This window comes from Typopeltis vanoorti, chromosome 8 (genome assembly GCF_054136105.1).
Source record: "Typopeltis vanoorti isolate ZY-2024b chromosome 8, IOZ_Tvanoo_1.0, whole genome shotgun sequence".
Taxonomy (NCBI): Eukaryota; Metazoa; Arthropoda; class Arachnida; order Uropygi; family Thelyphonidae; genus Typopeltis; species Typopeltis vanoorti.
The window spans coordinates 11987769-12011161 of record NC_143556.1 but is presented as its reverse complement, the minus strand read 5'-3'; the positions used below and the strand labels follow the sequence as shown (position 1 = coordinate 12011161).

Below are 23393 nucleotides of genomic sequence, written 5' to 3'. Positions count from 1 at the left end.
TGAATCAGATCACATTAGGCTCAATATTAACAAACACTGAGTCAAATGTTGTTAGCAATATCTGGCATTAAATTGTAGACATGCTGTTCTAAATGTAATGAAATCTAAGTGAAAATTTGTAATGTCTACCTTTGTGTAATTATGAACTGTCTTGTGTAACTTATATTACATCTGTCACTATAAGATGTAATATAATCAAAATTTCGTAGAGATCATAAATAACATTAGCACCATTTCCTAACATACATGATTTTCATTACTCAATGTGAGACTTCTCCAAGCTTAGCAAAGACCAGAAGTGGCTTGAAAAGTTACAAATTTCTCTAGGTTTTTCTAGATTACTCTTTAGCCCACTTATAATACTAAATGCACTGTGGATTACCAACCATTTGTGCACTGATGTGTACACTAAAGAGTTGCATTCAGGTTTCCTATTAACAATTTTCTTCAAAATTGGTTTATTGCTTGTCAGGTCTTCAATATAGTTGACTCTGGCATTTCAATCTTCTAAGGTACTTATACTCTAAAAATTAAAAATGCCAAGAAACCATATGCTTAGTTTAATCCTTTACCCAAGGGTAAGCAAACAAAGTTTAGTGTGAAGTACTTTCACGACAGGGCTACTTTGTATACAGAGGCTAATGACTTCATATCAATTGCCTTAATATTATCCCATAACAAAAAGCATACATCCTTTAGGACAGTGGTGGTAAAACCTTTTTATGTGCACATGCCAAAAGTTTACAAATCGAGTTGCTGACATGCCGGGCAGTTTTTAATAGAAGAAAATTAATATTATTAATAATATTTAATAATAATAATATATATATATATATATAATATTTTATTTTATTTTATTTATAATATTTATATATAAATTTATAATATTATTCATATTATTCAGTGTAAAATTGATTATTGTATTATTAAAGTAATTTTAATGATGTTGAAGCAGCAGAAAAATGTCAACTTGTCGGTGAAATGCTTATTGTATTTACTCGAATATAACTTGCCCTCGTGTATAACTCGCATCCCTGATTTTACTTTACAAAAAAAGACATTAAAAAGTTTTGCATATACCTCACACACGAAAAATAATCTCTCCCATCTCTTATTTAAGAGATCTTTGGCACACCCAGAAGGGAGGCCAAAGGAGCCCTGCCCCCCCTCCCCCTAAAGAAAAAGGAAAAAAAAAAAAACACTAGAAAATTTTCCAAAAATCTTTTCCTAATTAAAATTCAATTTTTTTTATTTATGTTGTGTCGTGTCTTCTATTTCTATACTACTTATGAATTAGCGATCATTGCCTATGCTCAGTCATAGGCTGTATTCTCAAATTGTCTACTCAAATGACCCCCCCCCCCCCTGAAGATTAAATCCTACGTGCAAGACAATATACTATCAAAGTGCTAACATGCTCTTGGAAACTAATGATGCACAGTTCCAAGGTGTTTTTAACTTGGCACTGGTTAGTACTAATATTATATATTTAATGAAATAAATTAACACACTTAAATGCCTCAAATATTCCATCTTTGTCACAGAGACATCTTCAAGAGTACAATAAAAAAGTAACAAGCAAGCAGCAACACCAAGTAAAGTGGAACTTAGTCTACTAAGTCCTAGCTAGAAAGAGTACTCTCTGTAGACACAAGTAGGAAGCTTAGGTTGTAATTCAGGAAATCTAAGAATTATTGTTTCCACACATTGGGAGTTTAACAACCATACTAATTTAAATGACATTCGTTTTTAAGAAGCGGAATGACTGTTCTTCGAAGAGAAATAAACTGCATGGGTGGCGTGAGTGGAGATCTGTGATGTTTGGGGGGGGGGTGAATTTTAAGTGTTAAGATGTCATACAATTAGTCACAGAAGTAGTAAAGCTGGCATGGTAGGAAGTCAGCTGAATAAATTTTTATGGAATATAAATTTATTCAGCCTTGGAATAAATTTAGTCAAAACAGCAAATTAGCTGTATACAAGACAGTGTTCAAACCAATTTTAACTTATGGATCTGTGAGGCTGGGTCAGAAATAAAACACATGATCAAACACTGGAGATCACAGATATGAGAATTCTGAGAAAGATTAGTGAACAGATGTAATCAACAGCAGTATCGTATTAAAAATTAGATTAAAAAATTACAAAAGAACTTCACTCTGTAAGCATTCAGTAATGTGTTAGCAAAGCTAATCTCAAATGGTGTGGTCACTTAAACAGAATGAGAGACGAAAGATTAGCAAAACAAGTATTCATTGGCAGGTTGGCAGGAAAAAGACCCAGAGGAAGACCAAGATCTATGTGAATTGATATAGTAAAATGTGCCTCAGAAGATACATATATATATTAATGTTCATTATTTACTCGGTAGACCTTTATATAAAAAAAGAAATTAAATGCCTCTATACCGAGAATGACAAGTTTAATGTTAAGATACAACTAGTTTCGTTGAATATATCAACTTCTTCAGGTATCACAGGCAAAGAATTAAATAAAAAATAACAGAGACATGATAAATTACATTAACAGATCTAGTATAAAACACAAGTACATTTACATTTAAAAGAGGAATGCGTGCTTGAGTTCCAACGAAGGTGACTGTGCGAGAGCTGCCGTGAGTGTGCCAGTATTGGATAATGGCAACATGTGCATCAGAGATATTATAGCTAAGGCTATTGTTAATATGAGATGAATCAAGCGATATTTCTCTAGATTCAATTATTTTTCTTTCAAGTTCATCATAGCACACATGGATATTAGAAGTTAGTGGCCAGTCTACGAGGTGTGGTGGCCCTCATCAGAGTTGATAGAGAAGAGAACATGGCTAGAGAGAGCGCTAGCTCTGGTTCTGTTGTAGGAAATGTCTCTTTTATGTTCTTCCGTGCATAAAAGGATGGATTTAGCTGTAGTATGGTCTGCCACAATCACACAGAATCTTGTAGACTTCTGGATACTGAGTAGGGAGATGTTTCATTTTAGGTCTACTGAGTATGGAACGAAGTTTAGGAAACGTAGTGAAGCAAGTTCTAATGTTGAATTTCTGGAGCATTTTAGCAAGTTTTGGGGAGAGAGAGCTGATGTATGGTAACGAAATAAAAGCTCTTGGTGGATTAGAATCTTCAGCAGCAGTTGACCGGCAGACAGAGAGAAATTATTAATCTTCTTAAGGGAGAATCCATTGTTAACAAAAGATCTTTTGAGAAAATTCAGTTCGTAATCAATTTCTGTTTCATCTGTAAGTAACGATCTGGCTCGATGTGCCAGCGTTGAAATGATACAAAACTTTTGTGGAGGGTAGTGATGGGAAGAAGCATGAAGGTATCTGTCTGTGTGAGTGGGTTTTCTAAAAATGGAGATTTTGATATTTTCAGTGCATCTCATAAGTTTTAAGTCCAGAAAGGGGATGATAATGGCGCACTCATGCCAGCTCTCGCACGTAGTCAACTTCGTTGGAACTCAAGCGCACATTCCTCTTTTAAATGTAAATGTACTTGTGTTTTATACTAGATCTGTTAATGTATTTTATCATGTCTCTGTTATTTTTTATTTAATTCTTTGCCTGTGATACCTGAAGAAGTTGATATATTCAACGAAACTAGTTGTATCTTAACATTAAACTTGTCATTCTCGGTATAGAATCATTTAATTTCCTTTTTTATATACAGTTCTACTGAGTAAATATTGAACATTAATATCAATTTTCCTGATAACGAGGAAGTACCTGTACTCATTAAAGATTATCAGAAAAATCTCAGGACCATTGGATTATTCATTAACAGACTAGTATTTCTCAAAAGATGTAAGTTCCATTCTATTATTCCCTGTTTTCTTAATTTTAAAGAATCCATTACAACAACTAGAGCTTAAAGAATTTGGAACTCTTGTCCAAACAGATTTTTGATACCAAACGGAGTCTGGCAGCTTATTTTGCTAGGAACAAAATAAGCAGCCAGACCGCACTTGAAGGCCATTTATGTACTTCTTTAGACTCTTCATCTTGGAACAATTTAAAAGATATTAGCACTCTATGAGCTTCTAAAGTCCAGAACACAAATAAAATTTAATACTCTAAAATGTATGCAAGATCGTTGCACTTCCAATCTCAATTCTGCATTCATAAAAAAAGTTGTTATAAATAATTCTTCCCATCCACTCTCTACGGCAGAAGAAAGTGTACTTGCTAAAGGTCTCAATTTTGTTATCGTCCCTACTTCAATACCTAAAGAACTATTCTTAACTAAGATAGAAAAAGCAGCATCCTCATTACCTATCCACGAGGCAAACCTTCTTTGTATGGAAGCTATTTTCGCCATAAATCATGCAAGACCGCCTTCTGACAACATTTCTCATTCTGAGAGATCAGCTATCAAAAATTTGAGATACAGTAATGACATCATTGTTCTCCCTGCAGACAAAGGGAATGATACTGTCATCTTAAATAGATTGGATTACCATAACAAAATTTTGGAACTACTTAACACTGGCACTTACTCTGAACTAAATAGTGATCCTACAAAAGAACTACATAACAGAATCAACAATTTACTGAAAACCACCTCAGAGTTACCAAGAAACATCTGTCGATTCATCCTCTAATCCCTAGGTTATATGGACTCCCTAAGATCCATAAATTAAACTCTTTACTACGACCAATCGTTGAAGGCATAAACTCCCCTACTTACAACCTTTCAAAATACCTCGCCGCCTTTTTAAAAACCTTTGTGGTACTTCCTTTTCTCATATAAAAAACTTAGCTGATTTTGCCTCCAAAATAAAAGACATCAAACTCTACACATCAGATTTAATGGCAAGTTTCGATATTGTTTCCCTCTTTACGAATGTACCTACTCAAGAGGTTCTTAACCTTCTCCAGATGAAACTATCAAAAATTTTTTTCTCCTTACTCTCTCATTGTGTGAACTCAGGATACCATACTTCAAATATGATAACGAAATTTATAAAAACTCAGGTTTAGCTATGGGCAGTCCGCTCTCTCCAATTCTTGCTGATATATTTCTTCAGGAGCTTGAAGAAAAAGCTATGAATTCCTCGAGTCTTAAACCTAAAATATGGTATCATTACATTGACGATGTATTCCTCATCTGGGAACACGGCATCGACAACCTCAACAATTTTCATCAGAAAATCTATTTCAGGCTGTGAACTTGAATCCAACGACTGCCTCCCTTTCTGGAATTAAAACTTACGAGATGCGCTGAAAATATCAAAATCTCCATTTTTAGGAAACCCACTCACACAGACAGATACCTTCATGCTTCTTCCCATCACTACCCTCCACAAAAGTTTGGTATCATTTCAATGCTGGCACATCGAGCCAGATCGTTACTTACAGATGAAACAGAAATTGATTATGAAATGAATTTTCTCAAAAGATCTTTTGTTAACAATGGATTCTCCCTTAAGAAGATTAATAAATTTCTCTCTGTCCACCACTCAACTGCTGCTGAAGATTCTTCTCCACCAAGAGCTTTTATTTCGTTACCATACATCAGCTCTCTCTCCCCAAAACTTGCTAAAACGCTCGGAAGAACATAAAAGAGACATTTCCTACAACAGAACCAGAGCCAGTGCTCTCTCTAGCCATGTTCTCTTCTCTATCAACTTGGATGAGGGCTACCAACACCTCGTAGACTGGCCACTAACTTCTAATATCTGTGTGTGCTATGATGAACTTGAAAGAAAAATAGTTGAATCTAGAGAAATATCGCTTGATTCATCTCATATTAACAATAGCCTTAGCTATAATATCTCTGACGCACACGTTGCCAGTATCCAATACTGGCGCACTCACGCCAGCTCTCGAACAGTCAACTTCTTTGGAACTAAAGCACGCATTCCTCTTTTAAATGTAAATATACTTGTGTTTTATACTAGATCTGTTAATGTATTTTATCATGTCTGTTATTTTTTATTTAATTCTTTACCTGTGATACCTGAAGAAGTTGATATATTCAACGAAACTAGTTGTATCTTAACATTAAACTTGTCATTCTCAGTATAGAGTCATTTAATTTCCTTTATATATATAACAGGGTGGCCATAAATTAATTTTCCCTCTTTGGAGGTATCTGTAGCTAAAACTAATAAACGGAATGAGAACACATTTTATATTGAGACTTTCAAAGGCATGGAGAGAAGAATTCCGCGAAAAAAAGATTTAGTACCAAAAGTCGCCGATAGGGGGATTTTTCGTGCTGGCGGAGCCAAAAGCAGTCAAATATTTGCAGAAAATGCAGGTAAAAAGGATTATGAATATTTTACTGTGCATATATGACAGCAGCACCACCAACTCCACGTAAAAAAGGGATTGGGAATGTTCGGGCTGTTATTGGAATGACTAACGAATTGTGCTCAATATGCGTCCTACCTTGCCTCTGCATGCTTTACTTGTTAAGTTGTTTTACCTTAAACAGTGAAATGCCATAGCGACCCTTCAGTGAATTTAGAAGGCTTCATAACCTGCGTACAGGTCCTATGTCAGCTGTAGCACTGAGAGCTATGATTAAGAAGTTTGAAGAAACTGGATCACTAGGAGTTACACCTGGCAGAGGATGGAAAGCAGTGCAAGAAGAAACACAACTGCAGAATTTAGGCATCTGAACATCCCCAAGCGATCCAACAAGTACCATTGCATTCTCCAAAGGCAACCATGTGATGTGGCTTCAGAGCCAATTTCATAATAGGACCATACTTTTTTGAGCATATTACTCCTACAGGTTCTGTAACCTGCTCCATTACTGGAGAGACTTATCGACAAATGCTGGAAAATTTTGCATTCCTGCATTGCAGCAAAGACAATGTTTGGACTCCATAATTTTTATGCAGGATGGAGCACGACCACAAATTGAATGTTCAGTACAGTGCCTTTTACGCCAGCATTTCAGTAATGAGAGGGTTATCAGTCAGTTCTTTCCGACGGTGTGGCCGCCTCGATCCCCCGACATCACTCCATGTGACTTTTGGCTGTGGGGATATTTGAAATCCGTTGTGTATGTTGGTGGCATTCCCAACTTGCATGTCTTGAACGAGAACATAAAACGGGCTGTTATGAACATCCAATCCGACTCCTTGTGCTCAACTGTAGAGCATGTCACATACCGGATGCAATTTGTTGTATACAAGAAATGCCACCACATTGAAAATCGTGTATGTGGCCCAGAGGACCATGATTCTGATGAATAAAACATTATTTGCTGCGAGTTCAATCACTACATTAATTTCTGTCTCTCTCGCAAGTTGTTTTAGTTTAATTATTATTATTCTTATTATCATTGTAACATGCCGCATAACCAGCTGGAATGAGTGACGCGGCTGTCGCTTACACCATCGAAATGTTATTATTCCATTTTATCTGCCTTTAATGTAATTATCCGCTTGTTTTCAGCTCCGGCAGTGCCACAATTTCCCCTATCAGCGACTTTTGGTACTAAATCTTTTTTTTTCGTGGAAATCATCTCCCCATACCTTCAAAAGTCTCAATATAAAATTTGGTCTCATTCCGTTTATTGGTTTTAGCTACAGATGTCTCCAAAGAGAGAAAGTTATTTTATGGCCACCATGTATATATATATAGGATCTAATAATGTTGACATTTTGACAGATAAATTAATTTGGAGGGAAATTATTGATCAGAACTTAGCAATGATGTGACTTTTTCATGTAGTACAATCATAATAACCTGTACACCCCCAGCAGGCACATATCAGGAATTTCATGATGATGATGGTGTGAAGGGAATTACGGTGAAGAGAGAAGCATGTCAAATAGACCATCATATCAGAATTATTTAAAATTAAATTTCTGATAAAAAGATGTACAATTTTTAATGTACATCTTTTTATCAGAAAATGATAAAAAGTGAAATGCTAGTGAAAGAAGCAAGAGATTTTGCTAACTGTTTGAATAACACACAGACACAATGTAATACAGGTAATTCTCGTTGTGTGTGTTGGGGGGGGGGGGTATTATGTACTTGCAAATCACCACAAATAATGAAAACGTGAAAAGTGGGAGTCTAATAACATTGGATAATAGAGGTTAGATTCCCAACTGAACGAGATTCCAATCTTTCAAGATTAATTTAATTAAACTTGCACCTATGTTTCATGCATATTAAGATGTAAGAGTCGTGAATAAAATATTTAGCAAGAATAAAACAAATAACTATTCAAGTGGTTCTTTATTTTCAAGATTAACTCTTCTGAAAAATATTCACTGAAAATCTGCGATTCATTTTATGCAAATTATGGACTCTACAAACATTATTTTAATTATTTTATTTTTTTGTCTAAAAAGCTATACTCTATTTAGCTATATATATATCAAAGCTATATTCTATTTAAGACAATATTAGATATCTTAAACCTGATATTCTAAACAAATATTAAAATATAATCCATTTGGAAAGAGAAGGCAGGGTAGAAATCAAAAAAGGATATTGGATGGATAATGAGAACAGAACAGACCAATATGATCTATATCCGTAATTAGCATTATGATGACGATGACAATATTAGAGAAAACATTCTATTATATACATAGTTGTGTTATAGTAAAAATGATGTCCTAATTTTTACTGTAACAAAACTATCTATATGAAAGATTGTTTCTCTAACATTGTCTTAAATAGAATATAGCTTTCATGTAGTTATTTATTTCATTTATTTATTGTAATTTTATTTTCACTAGAGGTCAGGCCAGTAATAAAATGAGATGAATAAATGAAATAAGTTGAATCAAATAAATAAATGAAGTGAGGTGAATAAAACAGGTTGTTATTCAACCTGTTTTATTCACTCTCCAAACAGGAAATCTTGCCTTTGCATATCCCTTCAATGGCTGTAGGTTTTCTGCTGAGAAATCTTATTTTTTATCTTCCCCTGGAAGTAATGTCTGCCAAAAGCAATGTAACTGTCTTTAGTGGCTTTAAACACAGCTGCCATCTTCTCTTTGTATGATTGGGCATATGTTTCCAAAACAGGCCAGTTTCATCTAGGTTAAACATCTGCTTCGGTGTGTAACTTTCTTCTACTATCTTTGCTTTGAAGTGATCTGAAATTCTTCAGTGGCAACAAGATCTGCAATTACAGCCAAGACAGTCATGTTGAAATTACAGAGTGCACAGCAACTCTTATAGCAGTCGAAACACCCACAACTTGCAGCAAAAGGTTTCGATTACTTTTCGTTCTTTACAGATAATGCTGCATGAACCAACAAAGCATTAGGGGTTCAAAATGGATACTGAGCACAGCGAACAGAGGTATAAAATCAAGCACATACGTGGAAGCTTCCATGACCTTTTTTTATATTTAAATATAATATTTAAATTTAAATTAGCTTGGTATCTTTAACATATATTATACCCAAGGTAAAAAACTTTCTACATCTATCTCTCATCCTGAGATTTTTATTTAATAAGGTCAAAGCACCTTATGGCAACTTGTTTTGGTAAAATATTTATAAGTTCTGTATTACTTAAAAATTAGTATTTCTTAGCCTGGCTCCCACTGACGAGACCTCAATAAAGGTCGAAACCGCCCTTGTCTTTAATACATAGCATAATACATCTCCTCCAGGAGATGTGCTTTGCATTAAGGGTAAATATTAAGAATAGTGATCAGAGCTTATTCTTCCTTTACCATGAGTTGCCTTGACTTGCACTACGTGCAGGGTCAGCTAGACTTGCAACACTTGCAGGTGCAAATTTGACTGACTTGTCTGTTTGCTTACTTGGGAAATAGAGTAAAAAACCAGGTTTATATTTAAAATAGCTTGGTATTTTTAACGATAACTAAAATGGTCATTACTAAAATAAAGAGCCAAAAGGCTTCAGTTTGGCAATGCAAAATTACATAAGCAAAGTGGATATTAGATCCTGCATTAATTCAAAGACGAATGTAGAAACCATGAAAGTTTCGTAAGTCGATCAGAGAGCTTGCATGAATATATTTTTCAGCATCCCTGAGTTGCATTAGTATGGACTGCTTAAAAGACAGGTGCTGCCTAAGTGTCTATATATATATATATATATATATATATATATATAAATAAAAGGCAACTCAGGGATGCCAAGGAATGTATTCTGCAAGCTCTCTGGTCAACTTACGAAACTTTCATAGTTTCTATGACATTTCTACATTCAGCTTTGAAATAATGCGATCTAATATCCACTTTACTGCAGAAATGAAACCTTTTGGCTCTTTATTTTAATAATTACTTTTATGCACCAACCAAGAATTCACTTACAAAAAATATCTCTCGCTGACATTTCAAGTTCCTTAGTACTACACGAGAGATTTTGCTCTCTTAAGGTTTCTGTCTGATCTCTGAAGAGAACCAACCAGTGCGAAATAGCTATCAGCACAGTGAAACCTTATCAAAATGGACTAAAAAAAAAAAAAGATGAATATATGGACACTTCAGCAGAGCCTATGTCTTTAAGTAGTGCACACTAAGGCAACTTGGGGATGCCGAGGAATGTATTCCTACAAGTTCTCTGGTATATTTGACCCAAGCTCTCTGACTTGGGTATATTTTTTTATCAATGCTGACCAAACTTGGTGTAGAATTAGGCCCTGGTTTTTTTTTGCACTGCATTGGAATTCTAAGCATGTTTGCAGCTTCTTTAAATTTCCTTATGTAACATATTTTTTAATGTAAGCCATATTTGTTTTTGCCAGAGTACATTATCGCCGGTGGAAGTTGTATGGTATGCTAAGCCTGATTTGTGTTCTCTTCTTTTTTGCACGTCTTTTTGGTGCTCGTTCATGCGAATTTCCCCTGATCTTCCTGTCTGGCCTACATAGCAGATGCCACAGCAGGAACAATGAATTTTATAAACACCTGGTTTTTTTAAAAAAAACAGGTGTTTAAAAAATTAAAAAAATTAGCCACTAAAAAATTTAAAAAATGAAAAAATAAAATTTAAAAATATTATAAAATTAGCCACATTGCTTCCGTCCAACCTATGGAACAACATTGACAATATCACATACAACAAAGCTGCAGCGATTTCTGATCAAAAGAAGTGTAATTTAATTTAAAAATTTAATGTACTACTTCACGAAAAAGAAAAACAAAGAAAACATCTAGATTACTCCATCTATAGAAAACACAGGAAGATTTCTTAATGTGGCCTCACACCACCACCCCTCGCAAAAAATAGGTTTAATTAAAACCTTGAGGGACAGAGTTTATAATATTTCCAGCACAGAAAAACAGAGAAATGAAGAATTTCAATATTTAACAGAGATCCTTAAAAAAAAAAAATGTTATGAACCTAAGACAATAAAAAAAATCCTCAACACACCTCCTATAAGCATCTCACAAAAGCAAGATTTCAAGAATGCAATCACGCTTCCATACATCAAGAATGTTACAGACAAAATGGCCTAATTACTAAACAAACAAAACATCAAAGTTGCTTTTCTGCCGCTGGAAAAAATTTCAAGATTTTTTTCGATTTCTACATCCCCCAAAACTTCCACATCAGCCTTTAAAAAAACTAGGTGTTTATAAAATTCATTGTTATTGTGGCATCTGCTACGTAGGCCAGACGGAAAAATCAGGAGAAATTCACATGAACGAACACCAAAAAGATGTGAAAAAAAGAAAAGAACACAAATGAGGCCTAGCATACCATACAACTTCCACTGGCCATAATGTACTCTGGACAAAAAACAAATATGTCTTACATTGAAAAAAATTGTTACATAAGGAAATTTAAAGAAGCTGCAAACATGCTTAAAATTCCAATGCAATGCAAAAAAAACCAGGGCCTAATTCTACACCAAGTTTGGTCAGCATTGATAAATATACCCAAGTCAGACCTCAGACAATGTGAACGTGACAGCATCCAGCATTGCTTCAAACTTAGCATTGCACTGAATCTACATTCGGATATTTAATTTAATGAACAGTTAGATGGCCACAACTGCATAGAACAGTGGTCTCCAAACTTTTCGCCGCGAGGGCCACATTGGGTACTTCAGCACTGTTCAGCAGGCCGTAGTAAAAAAAAAAAAAAAAAACCTCCAGAACAAGATATATGAGTTTTATTGAAAGCAGATAAAAACTGATTACAGAGTATGTGAGATTAAATTATCGTATATTAATGACAACGAACACTATCAGCAAATTCTCATATTTTTATCACAAATTATAATAAAACCATTAATGTGAATGATGTAACTGTGTTTGTGTTTTTAAAATCTTCTTAAACTCAGGTTCAAATTTTGAAGTGCTTCAAAAAACTCGTATAACTTCAAGTTTTTTGTCAATGAATACAGATCGGGAAATTTTATTTTCATTTAGTTTTTTCCTCGTTAGTTCATTTTAACTGTGTTTTTACCGACTTTTTTAAGTGTCCTTATTTCGTGCACCACAAATTTTTTTTGTTGATAAAAAAAGTTTATTCGGATGTAACTTTATTTTGTTTTGAATTCTTTTAAATTTTTTTTCTTCATTAGTCCATTTTAACTGACCTTTTACAGTCAGAAAGACCATAACTTGGATTACGGTTACTTTTTGCTATTCGGAGATATATTTTGAACACAATTTTAATTAATGCATTTGAAATTTATCAACGCCCCATGTTTTTTTTTTTTTGCAGATTCTTATTGAAAAATTAGTCCAACTGGTGGGCCGGATAAAATCATATCGTGGGCCGTAGTTTGGAGACCCCTGGCATAGAATGAATTATTTTGAGTAATTTCTCATTTCTTGTGTTTAAACTTTTAGTTATCTTTGACCCCTGAAGATCTAAGTCACACAACTTTCTGCCAATGTTTATCTGGAAGATTTTGAGGAAAAAGCTATTTCCTAAGCAATGCTGAAACTCAAAATCTGGCTACGTTACATGGACGACATTTTCCTAATTTGGGAGCATGGCCCAGAAAACGTACAAAACTTTCTGAATCATTTAAACAATTATCAAAATATAAACTTCACATCTGAACCAGAAGTTAATGGTGTTTTGGCTTTTCTAGATACACTAGTGGCCAAAATTGTGGAAACCTTCTGGAAAAAGTGTATTTTTGAGGTCTGATGGCTCATAACACCACTTTTTTTTTGGTGTAATACTATAAAATTATATATCAATGGAAAGATAATTTAATCAAGAATGTAATACACAAAGTTTGTTCAATTATCTGTATTCTATGAAAAGAAGTTATAGCCAAATAACCAGAAAAAAGAAGCTCAACTTGTTGAACGTTGACATCCAACATTCAAATGAAGGATGTCAACATCCTTCATTTGAATGTAGCCAATGAGCATGAGTGTTTAGAAAGCCAATCAGGTGTCATCTTGTTTTGGCAATGAGCCAATAAGGTCACAGTAGGATTCAGCTATTGATGTCGTGTATTGGAGCTGAGAGGAGAACATTTGTCAGTGTGTTATGTGATTGCTATCAACTTGGTTGGGTTTTTTTGGTGTTCTTTCATTTAGTGAGCTTGTAAAACGTAATAAAATTAAAGAAATGGCGCAAAGAGTTAACTGGTCACCCAGAAAGCGATGTAAAATAGTACTATTAAGTGAACAAGGCTAGAGTTATGAAGAAATTAGAAGAAAAATTGGTGGAAACTTAACCAAAGGTGGCATTTCTAAATTTCCGAAGAGGTATAAGGAGACTCAGTCACTACAAAACCAGACTGGTAAAGGCAGGAAAAGGTGCACAACAACAAGTGATGATAGAAGAATTGAGAGACTGTGACTACGTGACAGAAGAAAATCATCTGGGTGTATACAAGATGAAATGGCGCAATACAATACAATGTAAAGTTGAGTGGAAGGATTCGGCGCAGACTGCAGGAATTTGGTCTAAATGCTAGAATTCCACGAAAAAAGCCATTTTTATCTCTCAAACAAAGGTTGAAAAGATTAAACTGGGCTAAAATCCCTGTTTGGTAGTGATGGCATAAAATACGTAAGGAGAAGAATCGGAGAAGATTTGCATCCTGATTGCATTACACCTACCATGAAACACCCACTTAGTGTCATGATATGGGGTTGTATGACATCAAAAGGTGTGGGCAGAATTTGCGTGATTAATGGGAATATAAATGCCCGAAAATACATAAATGAAATACTTGAGCCCAAACTGAAACCTTCCACACGTGATCTCTTCCAAGATAATGAAGCATTTATATTTCAACAGGATTCGGCTCCATGTCATGTTGCTGCTATGTGCAAAAAAAGTGGTTTCGAGATAATCATATTCCACTGCTGGAATAGCCCAGACCTTAACCCAATCGAAAATCTATGGAGCCAACTAAAGAAACTTGTTAGTAAGAAGCAACCTAGCAATAAAACCCAATTAATAGAAGCAATAATTCAATCTTGGTTTCACATTACAACAGCTGCAGAACTAAAAAACTTAGTTCATTCACTCCATGGAAAGGCGTTGTAAGGCCGTAATTAACGCTAAAGATTACTCAACTAAGTATTAACTCACATTGTGAGAATTTTTGTATATCTCATTTTTTCTATGTGTTTCACTTTTCTTCTTTATAACTGCTGTTCTAATAAAAAAATCCTTCATAAAAGTTATTGCATTACATTCTTGATTAAATTATCTTTCCATTGATATATAATTTTATGGTATTACACTAAAAAAAAGTGGTCAAAAATACACTTTTTCCAAAAGGTTTCCACAATTTTGGCCACTAGTGTATAAAATTTACTAGAACAACTGATGGTCTCAAGATTTCTATCTTTAGAAAGCTAACACACACCGATGGATACCTACATGCTTCGTCTCACCACTACACCCCCCTCCTCAAAAATTAGGAATTATTTCCACACTAGCTCATCGGGCAAGATCCTTGTTGTCAGAAGAAGAGGAACTTCAACAAGAACTTAGTTACCTCAAAAGGACTTTCTTAAATAACAGTAACTCTCCTAAAAGTATCATCTATAATCAACATAATAATGAAGATAACTCAAACCCCACAGTCTACATCTCCTTAACGTACATAAGTTCTCTTTCTCCTAAACTGGCGAAAATCCTGAAGAAATTTAATGTTAAAACATATTTCTCCACCTTTTCAAAACTCCGATTTTGCCTCAGTCAACTTAAAGTAAAACACAACCTTCTTCAGTTTCCAGGAGTATACAAAATCATTTGCAGTTGAGGCAAACCTTATTATGGCAGACAGAAAAGTCCGTGACATTTCTTACCACAGAACCCATTCTAGTGCCCTATCCAGCCACATTTTATTTTCCTGCCAATACCAATGTTGAAGGATGACAACAACAAATAGACTGGAACTTAACTTCAAACATCCATAAATGCACTGATGAATTAGAAAGACGTATCTTGGAATCCAAAGAAATAGCTCTCGACCCTACCCACCTAAACAGCAATCTCAGTTACAGCCTACCCGATTCCCTTATCGTTGTAATCCAGTTTTGGCATACTCGTGATATCATTCACACACAAAGTGCTTCACGCTAGAACTAACACTCGGTCTCAATTTTAAACACAACTACTACTTGTTCTAAACTCTGTGTTTGTCTAAAGTATAATATATTTTTAAGATGTTGTTTACTCACTGGTACTGTATTCATCTGACAAAGTCGGCATTTCCGATGAAACTAGTAGTGAAACCTTACTAAATCTCTCATATTTTTCTTGGTGTTTAAGTCAGTTAATAATTATAAACATGTTATTAAGCCAAGTCAATTACTCTGTAAATACACACACACACACACACACACTGCAGACGCTAGCAAAACAGGAGAAAGAGGGGATGCCCTTGCATCCATTCTCAACTTCCATGGATGCAAGGGCATTCATGGAAGTTGAGAATGGATGCTGTCAAGAAGGGAATTAGGGCTAGATGTGTCTCTCATAGAGTAGTGCATGACTGAATTGAAAAACAAGTATGACAGCTGGTGCAAATAGTATGGCCTCCCTCAATGAGTTCCTGACTGCCTGGAGATCTCTCTTAATAAGAAAGATTAGGACTTATAAAGTACTATATCCCATAAAGGAGATGGACGTACACCATCAGATCTGTTTAAATTGGGACAATGGAGTGATGTTACACGTTTCTTTATAAACAAGTTTAGTAGTTATGGAATCTCTGCCTCTTCTAATGCAGAGGAGATAACTCTGCATTCTATCCCTTATGCGTAAGACTTAAACTTAACATCTCTGAAACTTAGCAAAAATTTTAAAACCACTGAACATTTTTGTTGCCTTTCACCCCCTTCACAAAAATCTCCACCTTTCTTTCTTCTCTTAATGGTATGCTTCTGCCTTTAGGTTTATCAGCCATCTACCAGATTCAGTGCTTTTCTAGCTTATTTTGAACAAACTGGAAGGTCAGCTTTTATTCATCAAGAAGAACGTAAGTCATATTAAATATCATGAGTAAGAACAAGTATGGACTTGTTGAACATGCTATCTGCACTAAACACAGAGTTCAGTGGAACAATGCAGGAGTCCTTCATAAAAGTCATTTGCTCACAGAACATCTTTATAAAGAATCATGTGAAACATCATAACTTAAACAGATCCGATGGTTTACAACTATCCCCTAGAAAAGATTAGCAGATTTCAAAAGTACTATAATATATATTAGAAAATTTACTGTTATATTACCTACTAAGGTAGCACTTTTTTAGAATTATTATTGTTATTGTTTGATTGCCGTTCTGTAATTCTGAACTGAAGATTCTGTTGAAACTTAGGCAAAAATTCCACAAATAAGGCTGAATACGTATTTTCCTTTCTTTTTATAGTTTGTTATCATTATGCCAACTTATAGTATTCCAATGTTGAAACAAATATATTCACAAATTGCCTGTCTTATCATCCAGGGGGAATACAATGTCTACCTTCAAACCTCACTTGAAGTAGTGGCTATTATACATGGGGTTTATTCTTCATGCAAGTTCACCTACCATGGGCAGATTACGATTAGCCAACATTTACCTAAAGGATATAAAAAGTCTGCAATGACAAATGCAAACAGTCAGATCTGAAGATAATGCCTTGAACACCACCTACAGAATCAAATGAAAAATTTCATCATAAATTCAGATTGAAAAGTTTAAGAATCTGCAGTTACCCTTAAAAAAAGCAATATAATTTAAATAAATATGGTTAAATTCCCAGTGATATGGGATAATTCTTGGGGATACTGAATAATAACCCAGGTTTCCATAGAAGGTAAGACTTATTCCTTCTGCTGTTTTCATTCTGTTAAATATCTAATATGATTTTACAGTTCCTTTCTAATATCTTTATTTTTAATTGTGTCTTATCATTCGAGCTATTTTATGCCCAAGGGGTTGGAGATCATATCATATGTTCATATCAAAGGTTGAAGATCATACCAAGGGGTTTGGAGATCATATCATATCAAATCAAAGGTTGAAGATCATATGATCTTCAACCTTTGATCATCTGTTTATAAGTCAATCTTCTGATTCCTACATCAAAATTAATTTAAAAACTAGTATATACTGCAAGTTCAGAGTTTGACTGAACCTATAGAACAGTTTACGCATTCTTTAGTTATTTAGACAACTTTTAATGAAGATTATAAATTAAATATGGAAATAAATTAAAAAATAAGAAAGAGTAGTATGGTGAGAAGCCATATTGAATAAATTGATATGGAACAAGAAAAAAAAAAAAATCTTTCATATTTCATACTTTTCTTCCCCTACCTCTAATAATGAAATGTACTTAAGCCTGCATTCCTCCTGGATTTTGCTGCTTATTTTGCATTTTTATAATTTTGCAAAATAATTATTCTAAATAACTAGAACAGCCTTCAATTTTTATAACATCTCATCATCACTAATTCCCTTTTGAGGCAATCTTACCTCCATTTCTAAACTTCTTTCACTGAAATATTTTATCACTTTTGTCATATCATTATCATGTTCTTCTGGTTTATACGTGCAAGGTATGTACTAGATATAATGATATCCAACATAATTAAGATTTCATGCAAAGTTTCTGATCAACAGTGTTCTTCCAAAGTGATCATTTATTTGTTTGCTCTCTGATGTGATCAGGAACTTTCATATTTTATGGTTTGGAGCTTTTTAAAGTCTTCAAACCATATGTTTAACAATGCAACACCCCTGCCAGCATGAAATTTTATTATGTTGTACCATCATTTTCTTTGGTTTAAGCCAATACTTTGGTCGACTAAATCCCAAAAAGCTAGCCCATCCTCATTCATTCAGTACCCAGGCAGATACAAACAAGATGCACCACAAAAAGGTAAGGACTGGATAGGTTGGAATTCCTGGTTGGTTCTCCACATAATAATGTCAAAGTATTTTCTGATACTCTGTTTAAAAATTATTTGCTATCTGTTTATTCTTCAAATTTCCCCATGAACTTCTACAGCAAAAACAAAATTGAACTTTTTTAAGTGATTTCTTATTGTTTATATAAATTTATTCAGCCAGCTTCCCAGAATATCAGTTTATCAGAAACAATAACAATATTCTGTTATTGTTTCCATATTTAGTTTACAATTATTAGTAAACACTGTGACTAAACAGGTAAGATGCATAACATGTTCTTAACTGTTTGAGGAACGTGTTATGCATCTGTATATGTTCTAAGTTTTAAGCTTCTGACTGAATTTTCATACCAAATTTGTCCTAGCAAGAATTGTTGCTAATTAACTTTAGGATTACATTATCTACATAGAATGAAAACTAAGCTTAAGATCTCTTATTTCAATAATAAATTTAATACAACAAACTCACTACAGCAAACTCTGCTATAGTGAAGCACGAAATGTTAGTATGACAATATTGATATGCTGATAAGTAATAGACTAATATGGAGGAAAACTGTGGATAGAAGATTAATAATAATGTAAACTTAATAATGAAATGCTGTCATAAGAGCCTGAAAACCTCTTGATGGTACATATCAGGAAATTTATGATGATGACAACTCCTATTACAATCTGGATAATTCCTTCAATAGTTTTGTTTTAAATTATTTTTTTCATACTTATACTAGTTATTTTGTATCATTATTTGATTATAGTTATTTAGCAATATTTAGGCCACAATTCAAGATGGATTTTATGTATTAATTGTGTGCATTTATGTGTGGCCAACTTATATAGTAGGCGTTAGGAAACTCAAAGTTTAACAAGAATAAAGCCCCATTACTTCCACAGCAAACTGAATTCTAAGATGGAAAGCTAGAATACAGTTTCATTGCATATCACATGGGATGTGAATCCAAGTGTTGCAAATTTCAAAATACATGTTATTCTTCAAATTATGCCTTTCTGTTTACTCTCAAAAAAATAACACATTCAAGTTAAGTAATTTGTGGGAAATAAATTACATTCAATAAAGGCAATAAAACTGCTTAAAAAAAGACAAAATTACCTCTTGTTTATTTCTACGCACTTGTTGAAGAAATTCCCTAAGAAGTTGGATTTCAGCTGCTTTACAACCCTGTTTAAAACAATTTAAATTACTTTCAATATAGCAATTTGTTTTTAGAAGTGCTACAAATAAAACTGAAGCATGCTTTATGCATACATTATTTCACATATCAATAATAATGAGGCATGATTACATTAAATGCAAGTAATATCAGTATAAGTAAGTTACTATCACTGAAGGAGGGGGGTGAAACAGTTTGTAAACAAAAACAACAAACATAGAAACTCAAGTTACAAAATTGAATGAAAACACTGACTCAGCCGGGAAACAATGCTGAAGTTCTCTGTGAGGATTGCAATCCAGAACTTTACTGGAACTCAAGAAGTTAAATTAGCAATCCAGGAAACCTAGTTATTACACTGAAATTTTCCTGGCAAGTCGCACTTAGAGAATACAGAACAAAATGTAAGACAGCCAGCTAATTTATGCATAAAAGAAAAAAAAAAAAAAAAAAAGATACTGTAAAGGCAAATGGTGATAATAATCTGAACTAGAGATATTTTAGATGTGAATGACTTAGAAAAATTAATGAGATTAGCAGTGTAGAAAAAAGTATACAAAAAAGTAAACAAAAGCAGAAAATTCCGAGATACAATGGATAACACTGCATAATTCTGAAGGTCAAATTCCAGATGACAGGAATAGAACTTTTATAAAAAATCAAAACGAATTAAATAGAAATACAATATATAACAAAATGAACACAATAAAAAAGGAACTAAGAGGAGGTAATTCAGTAAGATATACAAGAGTAACTTGAGAAGAAGCTAAGAAAAATTGTCAAAACTTGGAGAAGTACAAGATGCAATTTGGCCAAAAGAGCCAGATAAAAATCCTTATGTGGCTTAATTTGGCATGATTACAAGGATTTCTATTTACTATTATATGCAAGGATCCACAGAAGATCTTTAAAACAGGTACATAAAAAGGAAAAGTTATTTGAAATACTAATTGTAGAGGGCAAGTTGTTGGCAGGCCTAAGTCTGAAGAGCTGCGAAAGATAAGTAATTTAGTTTTTAAAAAAATAGCATTATTAATTAACTGTGCTTGAATTATAGTATATTGCAGAGTTAATCTGTCTAGCATAAAAAGTTTGTTTTAAATTAGCGTTAATTAGTATTTTGATAAGATACATATGTAGCGTAGCACACGGCGTCAATAAGAAGAAAAAAAAAAACAATGTCGTCCAAATCGCCTTCTATGTTGAATAAATTTAGCCCAAGGGATTTCGTTCAATGTAACATCTGCGGGATGTATGCTTTCCTGAGAACGGTGGGAGTTTGGTTCAAAAATGATAGCGGTAGGAAAGTGTCAGGAATGCGAGGATTTGAAGTGTGTCAAAGGTCTCGATTTAATGGATGAAAGGCCATAATGTGATAGAATGTAGTGATATGATAGAAATTTGTGAGGAAGTGCCAGATAGTATTGAGAACGGTGTTGAGATTGAGAGTGAAAGTAAAAGTACAAAGCGTGAGAATAGTTTGAGTGATAATAAAAATGAGGAGTTACTTGCAATGAGGGAGATTGCATGGTTGCGCGGAGTGATACATAGGGCGAAGCGGCAGCTAGAGCGATTACAAAATTGCTTACAGAGTGCATAAGCTAATGGAAGGAAGAGCGTGCGATATGAAAAATGAGAGCATGATTGGTAGTGAAAGGAAAATGAAGGAACAAGTGTTGTACGGCGATTCACTTGTAAGAGGTGTAATAGATGAGAGTTCGGTAAAATTGTACATGCCAGGTGTGAAAATTAAGGATGTAAGTGAGGCTATTAGAGTGCAAAAGCAGAGGGTGAAAGAAGTGATAGTAGTGGCAAGAACAAATGATTTGAAAGGAGATAAATCTGCTATGAGAGAAGATTTGAAGGAATTACTAAAGGTAGCAAAAGAAAAGCGTGAGAGAGTTAAGATAGTGAGTCTGTTGCCGCGGTATGACAGAGAAGAGTTCAGAAGAAAGGGCATAATTGCAAACGACTTTATGCGCAGGTTATGTATGAAGAGTAGTGTGGAGTTTGTGGATGTGTGGAGTGAGTTTGATGGACAAAAGGACTCATATAAGATGGATGGATTGCATCTGAATGGATTTGGTGTGCGGAAATGGAAGAAGTGTTGCTGAACGAAGTGAAAGTGGATGTGCAGAATCAGGGAAACTAGAGCTGTTAAGGGGAGGGAAGTGCATATGCTTACATCAGTGAGGCAGTTGAGTGTATGAATGTGAATAATATGCCTGAGCTAGTACGAAGGAAACAAATCAGAATGGGATAGTTAGTATAAGGCATCAAGATAGGGGTGGGACTAACAGGCTTCTGCACTTCATGCATACTAATGCCAGGAGTATTAGGAACAAGAAGGAAGAATTTTTGGCCTTGGATGGCTCTTCCTGGCCACAGGTTATTGGCATTAATAAGACATGGCTGACAGAAGATGATACAGCTAGTGGGATAGAATGTGAAGGGAATAGTGTGTTTAGGAGGGACAGAGAGAAAAGAATGGGGGGGAGGAGTGTTATTGATGATAGCTGATGAACTGCAGCCATTTGAAGCTATTTGGTGTGAGATTGAGACAAGCAGAACAAAATATATAGTTGGGTGCTGCTATAGACCAGATGATGGAATAGATGGTGGAGATAGTATGCATAGACAAATAGATGCAGAGTGGAAGGAGGGTAATTATTATGGGGAATTTCAACTATGGTAACATTGATTGGAAGGAGTAGAGGACACATGGAAGGAATTAGATTTTATGCAGTTATTAAGGGATAACCACCTGAGACAGCATGTGATGGAATATACTAGGGGTTTGAGAGTGCTTGACCTAGTAATTGCATCAGAGAATTTGACTGTAATGAATATGACCACTTTACCACCAATTGGTGAGAGTAACCATAAGGTTTTGGCCAAATGTGTGGAATTTTCAATTAAGAAAGAGTACATGTGGAAGTACCGGGCTGGTGAGTATGACAAGCTCAGGAGATTGCTTGGTTTGGTGCATTGGCATGTAAAACTGCAACGGCTGAAAGTTGATAGTACATGAGAAGTGGTAAAGGAGTGTTTAAAGGAGATAATGGTTGACTGTATACCTAAGTCCAGATAGTAAATTAAGTAGGGGTTAAATGGATGAATAACAGCATTAAGCTTGAGCTGCAAAAAAAGAAACAACTGTGAAGGGAATTTAAGGAGAAAGGCAACCTGCAGGCACACAAACAGTATAAAGCACAGGCCAGAAAGGTAAGGAGCATGGTAAGGAAAGCAAAAGCTGATTATGAAAGGAAATTAGCCATGCAAGCTAAAGAGAATCCTAAAACATTTTTTCAATATACTGCAAGTAAAAGAAAAAATGTATACGGCAGAATGATTTTAAGGAATGCTGATGGTAGGGAGGTAACTGAATTACTGAGAGAGTACTTTGCAAGAGTATATCATTCAGGTAGTGATATTGCAGGAATGAAAGATCCAACAGGTTATACAGGAATTAAGGTGAATGAAATGAAGGTGAATAGTATATTACAAAACCTTAATCTGAATACAGCTGTGGGTTTGGATGGTATACCAGCTCGGGTCTTATGTCACAAAAGAATTGTGAGTGACCTTGACCATTTTGTTTAATTTGAGTCTCGGGTCTGGGTTAGTCCCAAGGGGGTTGAAAGAGGGGAAAATAGTACCACTGCATAAGGGAGGTTCCAAGACTGCTGTTGCAAATTATCGACCGATAAGCATATCAGGAGTCGTTGTCAAGGTTTTGGAGAAAGTAGTCAAGAGAAGAATACAGGAATGGATGATAACAGGATACCGTTATCATCCTCATGTTATCATGAGGGACAGCATGGCTTTGTGAAGGGTAGATCATGCCTCACTAACTTGCTCACATTTTATAACACAGTGAAGGCTGAGCTGGATAAGGGTAATTGGTTTACAGTCATACTGTTGGACC

At 34.7% G+C, this 23393-nt stretch overlaps 1 protein-coding gene across 1 annotated transcript in view; it reads right to left on the bottom strand.

Annotated features, from left to right (window-relative positions):
• Nucleotides 1–23393, bottom strand: part of LOC150103736 (E3 ubiquitin-protein ligase COP1-like) — a 405850-nt gene that overhangs the window by 320507 nt on the left and 61950 nt on the right. The window contains exon 6 of the mRNA XM_090396516.1: nt 19405–19473. Coding sequence (XP_090252642.1) covers nt 19405–19473 — 69 coding nt within the window. The remainder of the gene's footprint in view (nt 1–19404; nt 19474–23393) is intronic.